Below are 12472 nucleotides of genomic sequence, written 5' to 3'. Positions count from 1 at the left end.
TTGAACTAGCTCCCTTCAATTATTTTCCCACAATCTTATCTTTTATCCCAACAAGCTTCATATCTGAAGGTCCTCTCACGTTGGAAACTGCTAGACTAGTTTTGTCCCATCTTAACTAATATGGGAGAATGATTTGAAATCTAAGTTGGTAATGTGATGACTGAAATGCATTCAAACATTAAAGACCAAGTTAGATTGTCAAGAGCTCTGTCAAATTTTTCCTAGGTGAACATATGGTCTACTCTATTGTTACTCCATGAAATTTGTTTCCTTAAAAACCAAGATCACTGAGCCCACATCCCCGGTTTGGATTGAAAGTTAATATAAACTCGTCTCATTTAATTATTATAATATTTTCAATTTTTCACACAAAATATAATAAACAATTCAACTTTTTTAAATTTTAAAATAATAATAATATTAAAAAATAATATTATAACAATATTTATTCAACTTTCATCTCAACTCATCTCATCTCAACTTACTATTCAAATCACATCTAAATCTCTCCATTTTCTGGTAAGGTCTTATTGTTGCACCCACTTTTTCATGTTGAAGAATAATTTCATTAAAGTTCTTAAATAAAAACCAAGCCTTCTCATCGTTTGGTTTTAACCATTGTTTTAAATATCATACCGTACCATACCGGCCGGTATTTGTCGTACTGGCCACTGGTCTGATACAGGTATTCCTTTCATTTCGTACCGGTCCAAATACCGGCTGTACTGGCCGATATTTCGGCCTGTATTTCGGCCCGTACAAGCCTTTAATTTTTTTTTTTCATTTTTTCAAACTACAAGCTCATTTTTTTACCTTCAATTTAGACTAGACTATTTATAATTTATATATCTATTTATATATAATTTATTCATATATAGACTATTATTTTATAATATAATTTTATATATATAATTTATTCATATATCGACTATTTCGAAACAATACACGAAACGGTATCGGTACTTAAATATTTCGTTCCAGTATCTTGACCGGTACGACGTCCAGTACGGTATTCAAAACGTTAGTTTTAACTCACTAATGAGTCTCTAGCTCACCTCCCTATTGCCAATATTATAATTACCATAAAAACCAATAATTCTCAACTGCTTGCCATCTCTGTCTTGAGTAAGAGTCAATGAGATGTGATCCATTGAATATGAGTCCAAACTCACATTGCTAGACCTATGCCAGAAAAATGTTAACCACCACTGAATTCCCTACAATCCACTATAAAGCTCCAGTCAAATCTCATCTTATTTCTTACTGTTTCCATCTTATCTCTTTTGCATTTTGTTTTTATCAAGAAAATAAAATCTGGTCATTTAATTTTTACCTAAAGATGAAGTTCAGGAACTATCTGAGAGTTTCTAAACTATTGATAGTTTCAACTTAGGCATATTAAATTACATGTGACATATTTGATTATTTTATTAAGTTACATATTTTAAACCTATATATTCAGAATAATCTATGTAGTAAGGATGGCAATGAATCATAATGAAAGGATAACATAAAAATCAATATAAAATATAGGATATAATATAATATCCTTAATAAACATTGCGCCGATACCAAACACGTGTCCAGTACATATAATAATAATATACAGAATAATAAATACAAAGATAATAAAAAGGAAAGGAGCATAACAAATAAGATACTAAATTGTGAACAAATTTATATTAAGTTGAACATACTTAAAAAAATTAATTATTTAAAGTACTATCATCGAGAGATATGAGAAAGAAGATATTATAAAAAAAATAAAAAGTAAATGTTTTTTTTCCAATAAATAATGCACGAGAGAAGGTTTTCCAATGCCTTTTTTCCATCACAGACCTTCCTTTTACAGGTCTCTTAATAATGCATTTAATAATTACACTCGACAAAAACACTAAAAAATATACAATAATATGATAATTATTGCAGAAAATTGCTTTGTTTTCATGTGCTGGCGAAAATAGTAAAAATTGTACAAGAACATAATAATAGTTATCAAGAGTTGTTTTCCTCTAGTTTGGATCTCAAATTCATCTTAACTCATTTTAATTTATTATTATAATTTTTTCAAATTCTAATATAAAATATAATAAACAATTCAATTTTTTCAAATTTTATAATAATAATAATATTAAAAAATAATATTCTAACAATATTTTATCATCTCAACTCAACTCAATTCAACATCCAAACGCATCCTAAATATGTCGAAAATAGTTACTGTAATTATTCTTAGGAAAATGCTATGCTTACCATTAGAGACTCCCGCTGGGAGCTCCTACTGGTAATTTTTTTTTTTTAACTTTGTGATTAAGTAAATATTTTTTAATAATATTATGAATTATTTTAAAAAGTATATTAAAAATATTAAAAAAATAATTTTAAAAAATAAATAAAAAAACACATAATGCATCAGTGGGAGCTCCCCAACGGTGGGCGTAGACCCACCCTTTTTCTTATCTTGATGCCTTGGCTAGTTTTAATGATTTTAATGTTTTTATGACTCAATCGTATTCATAATATGATATATATTTGAAATATTATTAATATAATCATTGATATATATATTTACAAAAAACTACCGTTTATACAAAATTTTAAACACAATTGTAAGTTATAACATAATTAATATATTTTATTAAAATTAACTCGTTTAGATAGTGAAAATGTTTTATCTTATCTCATATTATCATTACAATTTTATTAAATTTTCACATAAAATATAATAAAAAATTTAACTTTTTTAAATCTTAAAATAATATTAATATTAAAAAATAATATTTTATTAAACTTTCAACTTCTATCTCATCTTTACTCACTATTCAAAAGAGAGTCTTCAATAAGTTTGAGTTCATACAATAAAATAAAAATTTAGGAATAAATCCTTCTATTTATTATAGGCCAAATTTCGGGTAAATTACTATATAATCCACTCTCACCAAATAGAAATATCTCTTTGAATGATGATAAAAATATAACTTTTTTAATATATTTTTATTATTCCATCTTAAATGAAGATTCTAAAGAGTAGTAAAAAAGTTATAAAAAAAAGTTTGGGTTCTTCATTTTCTATTTCTATTTCATTCATGAGGAATGATATTTATAAAAATTAAAAAGAATGTAAGTCTCATGTATTATTTTTAAATAAAATAAATAAATATGAAATTTATATATAGAAATTATTTTTTAATGATGTTTCACTTTTTTTCATAGAAACTGCAGAACTTGAACACCATGTATAATATTATTTTTTCATTTAGTGCATGTTTGAGATTACAGTAGAAAATATAACTTATAGTTTATAACTTATAATTTAAGTAATAAATTATATTATTAAAAAGTTATTTACTGTTTGGTAACCTTATATTTAAATCACTTTTAAATATGTTACATTTATTTAGTAACAAATTAAAAAATATTTTTTGAGGTATAAATAACATAAAAAATTATAACCAAATCATTTGAAAGTTTGAAATTTGTATATCCGAAAGTTATATGGGTATTTTTTGATTGACGACCTTTCTAAAATTAGAACTACATTAAGCGTTATCCAAAAACGTATATCCAAAGAAAAATATTATTTCAAATGTATTTTTCAATTTATTTGAGATCAAAAAATATTTTAAATATACCATTCGGATAATATAATTTTTCTATTAATTTTTTTAAAAACTATTTAAGTATTTTTCTCTTTTAAATGACCTTTGTTCGTCGTACTTTCACGGTTTCCTTTTCTCCACACCTTTTGACTCTTTAACTTGGTTCCCTCCAAAGCTTTAAACCCCCTAATCCAAAACCCCATGCCCATCATGACCACCACCGCTCCTCTCCTCTCACCGCTCCATTTCTCCGCCTTCACCACCTCACGCTGCTCACTCCTATTCCACTCCCCGCCTCCACAGCTCTCCTTCCTCCCACCTCTGACGCTCAAACGGGGCACTAATTCTTATCCTCTCGCCCCAACCCGTAGAAACCCGTTCCTAGTTCGCGCCGACGACGACGATGCCGACGGCGCCGGTCCCGACGACTATGACATGGACGAGGAGGAGCTCGAGGAGGTCGATAACAAGAAGGACTTCGACATCGAGTACGACCCACTCGCTGCCGCCTCGACGGTTGCCGCCGGGGACGAAGACATCGACTTTGTACAGAGCAAGAGCTTCGTTTCGACACAGGGAGGGGACTTTGAGACGGTCGTGGATTACAGGATTAACGAGGATGAGTTCCACAAGATTAGCTTGCTTGACTGCGATTTCTTCATAAGGAAGCCTCCGGACCCAGATAATGATGTCTATGATTTCAGGGAGGTTAGTGTTGGGTTTGTGGGTTACCAATTTGTTTCTTTGTTGGGTTGAATGTAACTTACTGTCAATTTTCTGTTTTGGGTCATGTTTCGTTTATTTAGTTATGGATTTCATTTTTCTTTCTTTTGGGCTGTAGATGTATGTTACTCCTCCGGATACCGATGTTTATGCGATTCCCAGGGTTCTTGCTCCGATGCCTCAGAAGGTACTTTGATTGGTTATTACTTTGTGGAGCAATACACATTCAATTGGATTGCGAGAAATTGGTGCCGTCATTCGTTCGCAATGCCCTTTTTCATTGGATTGTGACCCAAATTGTGCTACTTTTACACCTCTATTTTTCAAGAATTTGTAGCACCTCCTCCTTTTGCTATTTAGGTAGATCTCTAGTATACTTCCGTGAACCGGGTGACACCTCTTTCATCCTAATAAAGTTTAAATTACTTATAAAGCAATACACGTTCAATTGTATATACTTATTTTCTATACATACTGGCATACTTAAGGTATTTCATATAGTGTATGTGTTTAGATTGATTAATCACCAATGTGTTCCATATACACTCTCCTTGATAAGGTAAAACTGTGAGTTGAAGCCATTAAACCATACAATGTATCATGTACTTCATTTTACGTTTTATATTAATGATGTTCTTTCCACTTCATGTCAAAATTACAGTACATTCGCTGTGCAAAAAGTGATTATGGGTGCTACAATGTCACAGAACCGCCCATTGATGCGCCTCGAGATCCATTATATAAATCTGAGAGGGAGATCCAGAAGGTATGAGCGAACTACTGCTGCATTATATGTCTTATATCATGTATTTCCAGTGAACTGTAAACTATTGCATTCTAAATTAGAAGGTATGGGTTTCGACAATCAACTACGACGCTAAGGGTGGTAGTTCAACTAGAGGGAAGTTTAAAGGGAGGGTATTGTGAATACGGGAATCAAGGTGTTGGGGTTGGTGTTCAGGTAGAGTTTTAGTTATACGGGAAACAAGGATTGGGGTCGGGTCTGATGTACTTTGGGTTGGTTTTTTTATGGGCTTTTTGGATAATTAGGGGCTTGTTGGGCATTTTGGGCAAGGTGTTTTTTTGTATACATTCAGTGTACTTAGTTTCTCCTTTTGATATATACAATATTTTTACTTATAAAAAAAAAAAAAATTAGAAGGTATGGGTGAACTATTGATACATTATGTGTTGTATGTTATCTAGTTGCAGTTAACTGTATACTATTGCTTAATAAATTCCCCTTTATAACCGATCAATGGAATCTTACTTTCATATGAGCGGTTCTCCTGCAGATCTCAGCATTAATAGTTGTTATAAGCTCAGTAAGTTCTATTAATATATATTTAGTCTGCACTAGAGCTTACCAAAGATCTAATTTTTAGGCATCATATTTGCTTCTTGCAGTGATGCTACACGTTCAATATTGATTTACACCAACTATCAATGTGATCTTTTTCCAACATTGACATTTATCTTTTAGTCATTGCGAAATTTCATGATATTTTTCTTTTATTTCAACTTTGATGCTTGAAGGACCGGAAATTTACTGTAATACCTTGATTTTTATCCATTCTTTAAGTTACTATGTCTAAGAGGTTTAAAAAGGAGGTATACATGTTCTTGGACCTAGAGATGGTCATGGAGATTTTTTCTATAGAATGGCATAGATGTGGCTTAGCTACTTTAATTGAACACCTGTTTTTGTTCACCTGTGTGACAGAGAACTTAGCAGGTAGTCTCGATAAACTAGATTCATTCCGAGGACGTTGAAAGAAAAATCATTTCCTAACCTAATTTGGTTGCATGCCGCTGTTAATCGCAGAGGACTTCTCCCTCTGTAGTCCTTGTATGTGTGACTCAAAAACCCTCATGACCACCATGTAATGTCAGCAGTGTGAACCTCTGTAGCCAAGTCATACATTTCTCTCTTGAAGGGAAAGGTCCTGGATCGGGTAGGGCTTTGACAACGATCTCTACAAGAAAGAATAAGGAGCAGCCTTATAATTCTTAATAAGAAGATCTTAGCCTCAGTCGTAGCATGAACCAACTCAACCTTTTGGATTGAAGGGTAAACATTTGGAAACATATATTTTTAGTTAGTTTTTCCTATTGTTTAAGTTATGAAGGAGTGTCTGAATTGGATTTCCTAGGGGGAGCATACCACCAAGACCAAGACCTTTACCACTTGAGCCAACCCCTAGGGGTTTATTATGTGTCAACTAGTTCAAAATGAAATTGAAAACAGCAGTATGGCATGTCACTTAAACATATACTTAGAATATTTTTTACAGCCAATTCTTTGTCAATTTTCTAACTAATAATATTAATAATTGAAAGGCCAGGCATCTTCTTTTTTATTAGCAATAGCATCACCAGGTTGCATTTCTGTTCCAGGTTTTCTTGACAAAGCACTACAGGAACCGGAGGTTGGCTGACCCAGATTTCGTGCTAGATTTTGAGGAGATTTATATCCTAGACTCGAAAACAAAGTCAGTTACCAGAGCTAGAGTTTTGGTGAGGAGTTCTGCTTTTGAAAATCGGTTTTAAAACTATTATGAATACTCTTGTTATTCTGCTCATGGACGTGAAGCCGCTACTTGTTTCTTTGCCTATAAAGTTTTTATTTTATTATTATTATTATTTTTGTTGTTAATTTGGCAGCCCTTTTGATTTGGATGAATTGCAGTGCTTAAGCAGTTTAGTTGTAATTTAGAACGGTGTTTCCAATTTCGAGATGGAGATAGAGATGCTGTAGGTTGTTGGTGCAAAATGCTTTTGGTTACTGATGACCATGTTTGAAGGACATTCTCCCCATCTTTGCCTACAGACATTTTATCCCTAAATATCAGAAACAAAAGCAAGAAATAAACGTAAAGAAAGGACCCCAGAGAAGGCAGGGAGATTTATTATGGTCTGACCTTTTTCACTTGACTATCGTGATTGGATCTTTTTGTATCATGTTTTTGTTTGTGCTATAGGTTTTAGTCTTAATGAGAACACGAGGAATTTTCCCTTTCTTTGTAATCAACCAAACCATCCTATCCTTCTATTAGTAGTTCTGGCTTCTGTTGTTACTTATTATGTTCATTTACTTTGAAGAGTTGTTAATGCCTTTTGTAGGTTACGGTTCCAGGAGGGAGAAACAGGGATAGAAAGAGTGACTTGCTTGTAATACGAGATAAAGGGAACTCCTTTAAAATAATTCATGCGGTGACTCTCTCTCTCTCTCTCTCTCAACCTTTTTGTTTTGCATTGCCCGATATTTATTCTCTTCTATACTTGCAGAGTGAAAGAGATGATCCTACCACTGTGATAGAGAGAGAAGATTGGGCCAAGACCAGAAAAGACATGGAGAGACATCTGAGGAAATTACGGGACTTCAGCATTTCAAATTGGTTTTAGTCAATCAGCAGATTTTTGAGATTGCTTCGTGAGAACTAAAATGTAATAAAATATGGATCTTTTGGAGGTGAGCATTTGTAAATATAATGACATTTAAAGGATCGATTTTCATTGGATTCAATGACTTGTATCAGCTTCCAGTTTGTATGTGGAAGTTGCTTTAAAATATTTCAATCTAGTGTGAGTGATAAAAGTCCAATGCTCTCATAGAGTTTTGTGTCAACTAAGTGCCGTTTGGATAGTGAATTGATATGAGATGAGTTGAGATGAAAGTTGAAAATTGAATAAAATATTATTTTTTAATATTATAATTGTTTTGAGATTTGAAAAAGTTGAATTGTTTATTATATTTTGTACGAGAATTTAAAAAAAATTGTAATAATAAAATGAGATGAGATGAAACACTTTTTGTATCCAAATCGGGCCCTTCAAGTCCAAATTTTTGGTCTTTTGATTTATTATGAAATGTGCAGATCATCAAATATATTCCTGCCATCAAGATGTAATTCGAACAACCTCTAATCTAAGAGTACCATTCCCTCCCTTTCCCTGGACAACAGCAACAGACTCCATTGGGGGTTCGTTCAGAATGTTTTTTTCTATAATCAAATAACTAAAAGAAGTGAAAAAGTAGTGTAATAAGAGTTTATGTCCATAAGAGTTTATAAATATGACTGGAATAACAAAATTTAAAATGAAGACAATATTTTTCTTCTAAAAAATAATACAATATCAAATTTAATCTGTTTGTACTTCTTAAATAAATGAAATATTTTTACTTGCAAGTCGATGTAAATAATAGAAATTTTAAGTTATCTCAAAACTTGAAAAAGATTTGATTTTTATGGAAGTGGTAAAAATACTCTCCAAAGTGAGTGTGAACGTAGGGTAGCCACGCCTCATGTACCTGTCATTATTGGTCTGTCCGACCTATGCATTGTGTTATAGAAAAGGAAAATGTTAAGTGTCCCCCTCCCAGCTACCGCTTGCATTAATGTATATTTTTTCATGTATTTTTTTTTAGTTTTTTTTAACAATTTTAAATATTTTAAAAAATAAAAAAAATTCATAATATCATTAAAAATTACTTCTTTAATCACAAAGTAAAATAAAAAAATAATTTTTTTTTACTTCGTGATTAAGAAATTATTTTTTAATGATTTTTTTTACTTTATGATTAAGAAACTGTTTTTTAATAATATTCTAAATTTATTTTATTTTTTTAAATATTTAAAAATATTAAAAAAAATTTCTATAAAAAATAATTGAAAAAAAAACACATAAAAAAACACATGCTAGAGCCAGCCGTAGCTCCAGCGGGAGCCATCAGCAGTGGCTCTAGCAGTACTCTATAGAAAAATGCTATTCTTACCACTGGAAGTTATCGCTGTGATTTTTTATTATTATTTTATTTATTGATTGAGGAAGTGTTGTCAATAATATTGTGATTTTTTTATTTTTTTAAAAAAATATTTAAAAGTGTTACAAAATACATGTTTGAAAAAGCAAAAAAAAAAAAAAAAATGATACTATAAGGTAGCTGTAGAGCCACCCTTGTGTTATATTACCTATGTTGGAATATTTATGGAAGACCCTAATTTTAACTATTATATATTTACTTGGTTGGTATATGCAGTAGCATGTCATTTTTGTCTTATTTTATTGCACTCTCTTGAGTTGAATGGTTGAATTTACATTAAGAGGCATTTAGCCATTGACTAGACCTTCTCAACTGGTGGAATTAATGTAGAGCCATTTAATTTTCAAATAGTTCTTTTACATTTCTTTTTGAAATGTCTATTTCTCACCAAATAATGCATACGCAAAAATGTCCTTTAATTTTGAAAAAAATAAAAATTGCTGCACTTGTTGACCATGGAAGCTTGATTGAATTGTTGTTGGTGCTAATGACTGACTAAATCAAATCTTAAATAACGTGTTGGAAGAATCCTCCAAGTGGGAACTTTTATTTTTGAAAAATTCTTATGCCTTGACTTTCCCAACTCTCGACTTTCATTTTGATCATAAAAATCAAGATTTATCGTAATTTTCTTTCTATATTGCATTGCATTGTAGCCAATTCAGACATAAATGTAAGATCTCTTGAATAGGTAAGCTACTATTTCATTTTGCTATCTTTTTATATTTTTACTTTCTTTAACCAGAGATTGTGGAAAAGAGGTAGCAGAAATTTCTGGCAGCCTATTCATACTAGGGAAATGCAGTACACATCACTTCACTGCGACTTTCCAGTCGCAATATTACAGTTCGTTTTTAATCTGTATCAAAACCACTTTTGTTGTGACGCCCACAGATTCCGCTTGGGATCGGACGGACATCTGAAGCGTCGGGACATACAACACAAGGTTACCTGCCCTCGTTCATGACATATAAGATGCAATGTTCCTAACATGCGTCTAGCATTATGCAATATTCACAGCGGATAATTTTTTTTTTCTTTTGGCAATACTATGCACCAAACTTATAATATCCCAAATACTTAAAACATACTTTATACATAAAGGCATACTAACAACCGAGATCACAATACTAGTCCAAAATGATTGTGAACAAAAGAGTGTTGGAGATTTAACTCCACAAAATACAAGTAGTAATCTAGGGTAACTACATCTAAGTCACACCGTCGCTTAGTCGACCGTTTCCAGCTGGTCGATCCCTAGTTCTCCTTCAGATCCTGTAATAAGATCTACCATTCGGGGGGAATGGTAGTTGGGACTACCACAGTGAGATTTGATTACAAATCTCAGCAAGTTAACACACAGGTTAATGATGCATGCATGGCAATAAAGGCATAAATGCACAATCAAAGTCAATAGTAAACATAACATATCTTGACATAGCATGGAATGAAATTATAAGCATAGCATGACTTGACATAACATGACATGAGCTGACATAAATTGAACTGAAACTGAAACTTAGTTTGACGTGACATAAACTTGAAACTTGACATGAACGTAAACTTGAACATAACATAACATGAAACATGACTTGAACGTGAAATACATGAACTTGAAATCTTATTCAGTAGACTTAGTCATTAAAGTGACCATACGGGTGCTACACATGTCCCTTTGAGCCGTGTGTCCCTGCCGATTACTGCATCACAACACAGGTGTCTATACCAGCTGTGAGTGCGTTAATACGTACTCCACAGTTATTGTGGCCCCACGTATCCTACGTGTCACAATTGTTGTGTCTCACGTAATGTATGCTCCACAGTTGTTGTGGCCCCATGAATTGTTTGTGCCACACTTGCTGTAGACACACGTAAAATAAAGTTTGGCTCCATCGGCGTTAGTGCCTAGCGCGCTCCGGTGACCAACTAATTAGGCCCCATTCGCAACCTGTTGACTGTACTTCGTCAACCCAGGAAATTTTACACCTATTTAGACACTCCAGCATGAACAAGGAGTTTCACTAGGATATTACCCCATCCTAGTACTTAGGGTCGTGATTGACATGAATAACTTAACAAGACTGTTCTCGAGATACACAAACTGTATTCAAGACGGAATGACATGAATATGAAAAGATAGAAGTCCTGACGTAGCGTAACGTGACGTGAACAGAAGATGACATACATGACTTACTTTGAGTCTTACTTGTAACAGAAAATATTTTATAACATGGCATACATGTAACATATATTATTTCGTAACATGACATAACATATAACAGACAATATTCCGTAACATGACATAACATATGACAGTGAATATTACGTGAAATGAAATACATGTAACAGATGGCATACTTAACTTAACATGACATACTTGCAATGCATAGCAATGTATAGAAATACGTGACAGAATATCTTATGTAACAAATGAATAATTTGTGATAGAATAAATACTGTGTAACAGATAAATATGTAATGACTTGGCATGAAACATATGATAACATGCATACATACACTTTAGTTCCCTTACTTATCACTCATACACATTAAACTGATAGTAAGTTAAAAGCTAACTTACCTCGATAGTCGCGTTCTACGAGAATAAGTGTGAGACACGAGGAACTGTAAGAGGGTATTCTAAAAGTTAGAAATTAATTACTAACAATTAGAAATGTGAAAAGAGGCAACTTAGAGTAAAATTACCATTTTACCCTTTACAAGTGGGAAAATGACTATTTTACCCCTAACTTAAGGATTTCATATCCTATCTCTAAAAATTACCAAAATTTACATTCCTCATGTAAATTTTGTCCTAAACTCAAATATCAACTCAGAAAAATTTAAAACCATTCACAACTATGGAAAACTCACTATTGCCGAAACCTACTTAGGTCATTTCTCTTGATTTTGGTTCAATTCTTTCAAAATTCAAAACTCATGATTAAACCAAAATTTTGTAACAAAGATCTTCCTATCCTAAGTTTAAAAAACACACTTAAAATATCCATTAGGAAAAATCTATTCATCAACACCAAACTTTTTGTAAAAAGACCCAAACTTTTTAACAAAAAGTAAGCCCTTTAAATCACAAGTTTTGACCTTAATAAAAACATCTCCAAGAATTCCAAAAAATCAAATCTTACCTCTAACATATTCATAACATCATTCTAAGATCAACCATACTTTAAATCATCAAACAAAAGTCACCAAAAATCACAAAACAACACTTGGAGTTTTTGGTTTTAAACATAGTCCAAAACAGAAATTTTTCTCTCAACTACATTTGATCAATCTCTTGATCCATGGCTTAAAGACATGCGAT

General features: G+C 32.1%; 1 protein-coding gene across 1 annotated transcript; it reads left to right on the top strand.

Moving 5' to 3' along the window:
- Positions 1-3713: 3713 nt before the first annotated feature.
- Positions 3714-7843, top strand: LOC121244921 (PLASTID TRANSCRIPTIONALLY ACTIVE protein 6, chloroplastic). The gene is made up of 6 exons (XM_041143169.1): positions 3714-4307; positions 4441-4509; positions 4984-5088; positions 6720-6839; positions 7446-7535; positions 7611-7843. The coding sequence occupies exons 1-6, from the start codon at positions 3801-3803 to the stop codon at positions 7725-7727; spliced, it is 1008 nt and encodes a 335-aa protein (XP_040999103.1). The 5' UTR covers positions 3714-3800; the 3' UTR covers positions 7728-7843.
- The last annotated feature ends 4629 nt before the right edge of the window (positions 7844-12472 follow it).

The sequence above is a fragment of the Juglans microcarpa x Juglans regia genome, chromosome 8S (genome assembly GCF_004785595.1).
Source record: "Juglans microcarpa x Juglans regia isolate MS1-56 chromosome 8S, Jm3101_v1.0, whole genome shotgun sequence".
NCBI lineage: Eukaryota > Viridiplantae > Streptophyta > Magnoliopsida > Fagales > Juglandaceae > Juglans > Juglans microcarpa x Juglans regia.
This window is presented reverse-complemented; position numbering and strand designations above follow the sequence as displayed.

Coding starts and splice junctions, on each gene's coding strand:
- LOC121244921 (XM_041143169.1), top strand. CDS start 3,801: ATGCCCATCATGACCACCACCGCTCCTCTCCTCTCACCGCTCCATTTC. Junction 6,840..7,445: donor TTACCAGAGCTAGAGTTTTG/GTGAGGAGTTCT, acceptor TGCCTTTTGTAG/GTTACGGTTCCAGGAGGGAG. Junction 7,536..7,610: donor CCTTTAAAATAATTCATGCG/GTGACTCTCTCT, acceptor CTATACTTGCAG/AGTGAAAGAGATGATCCTAC.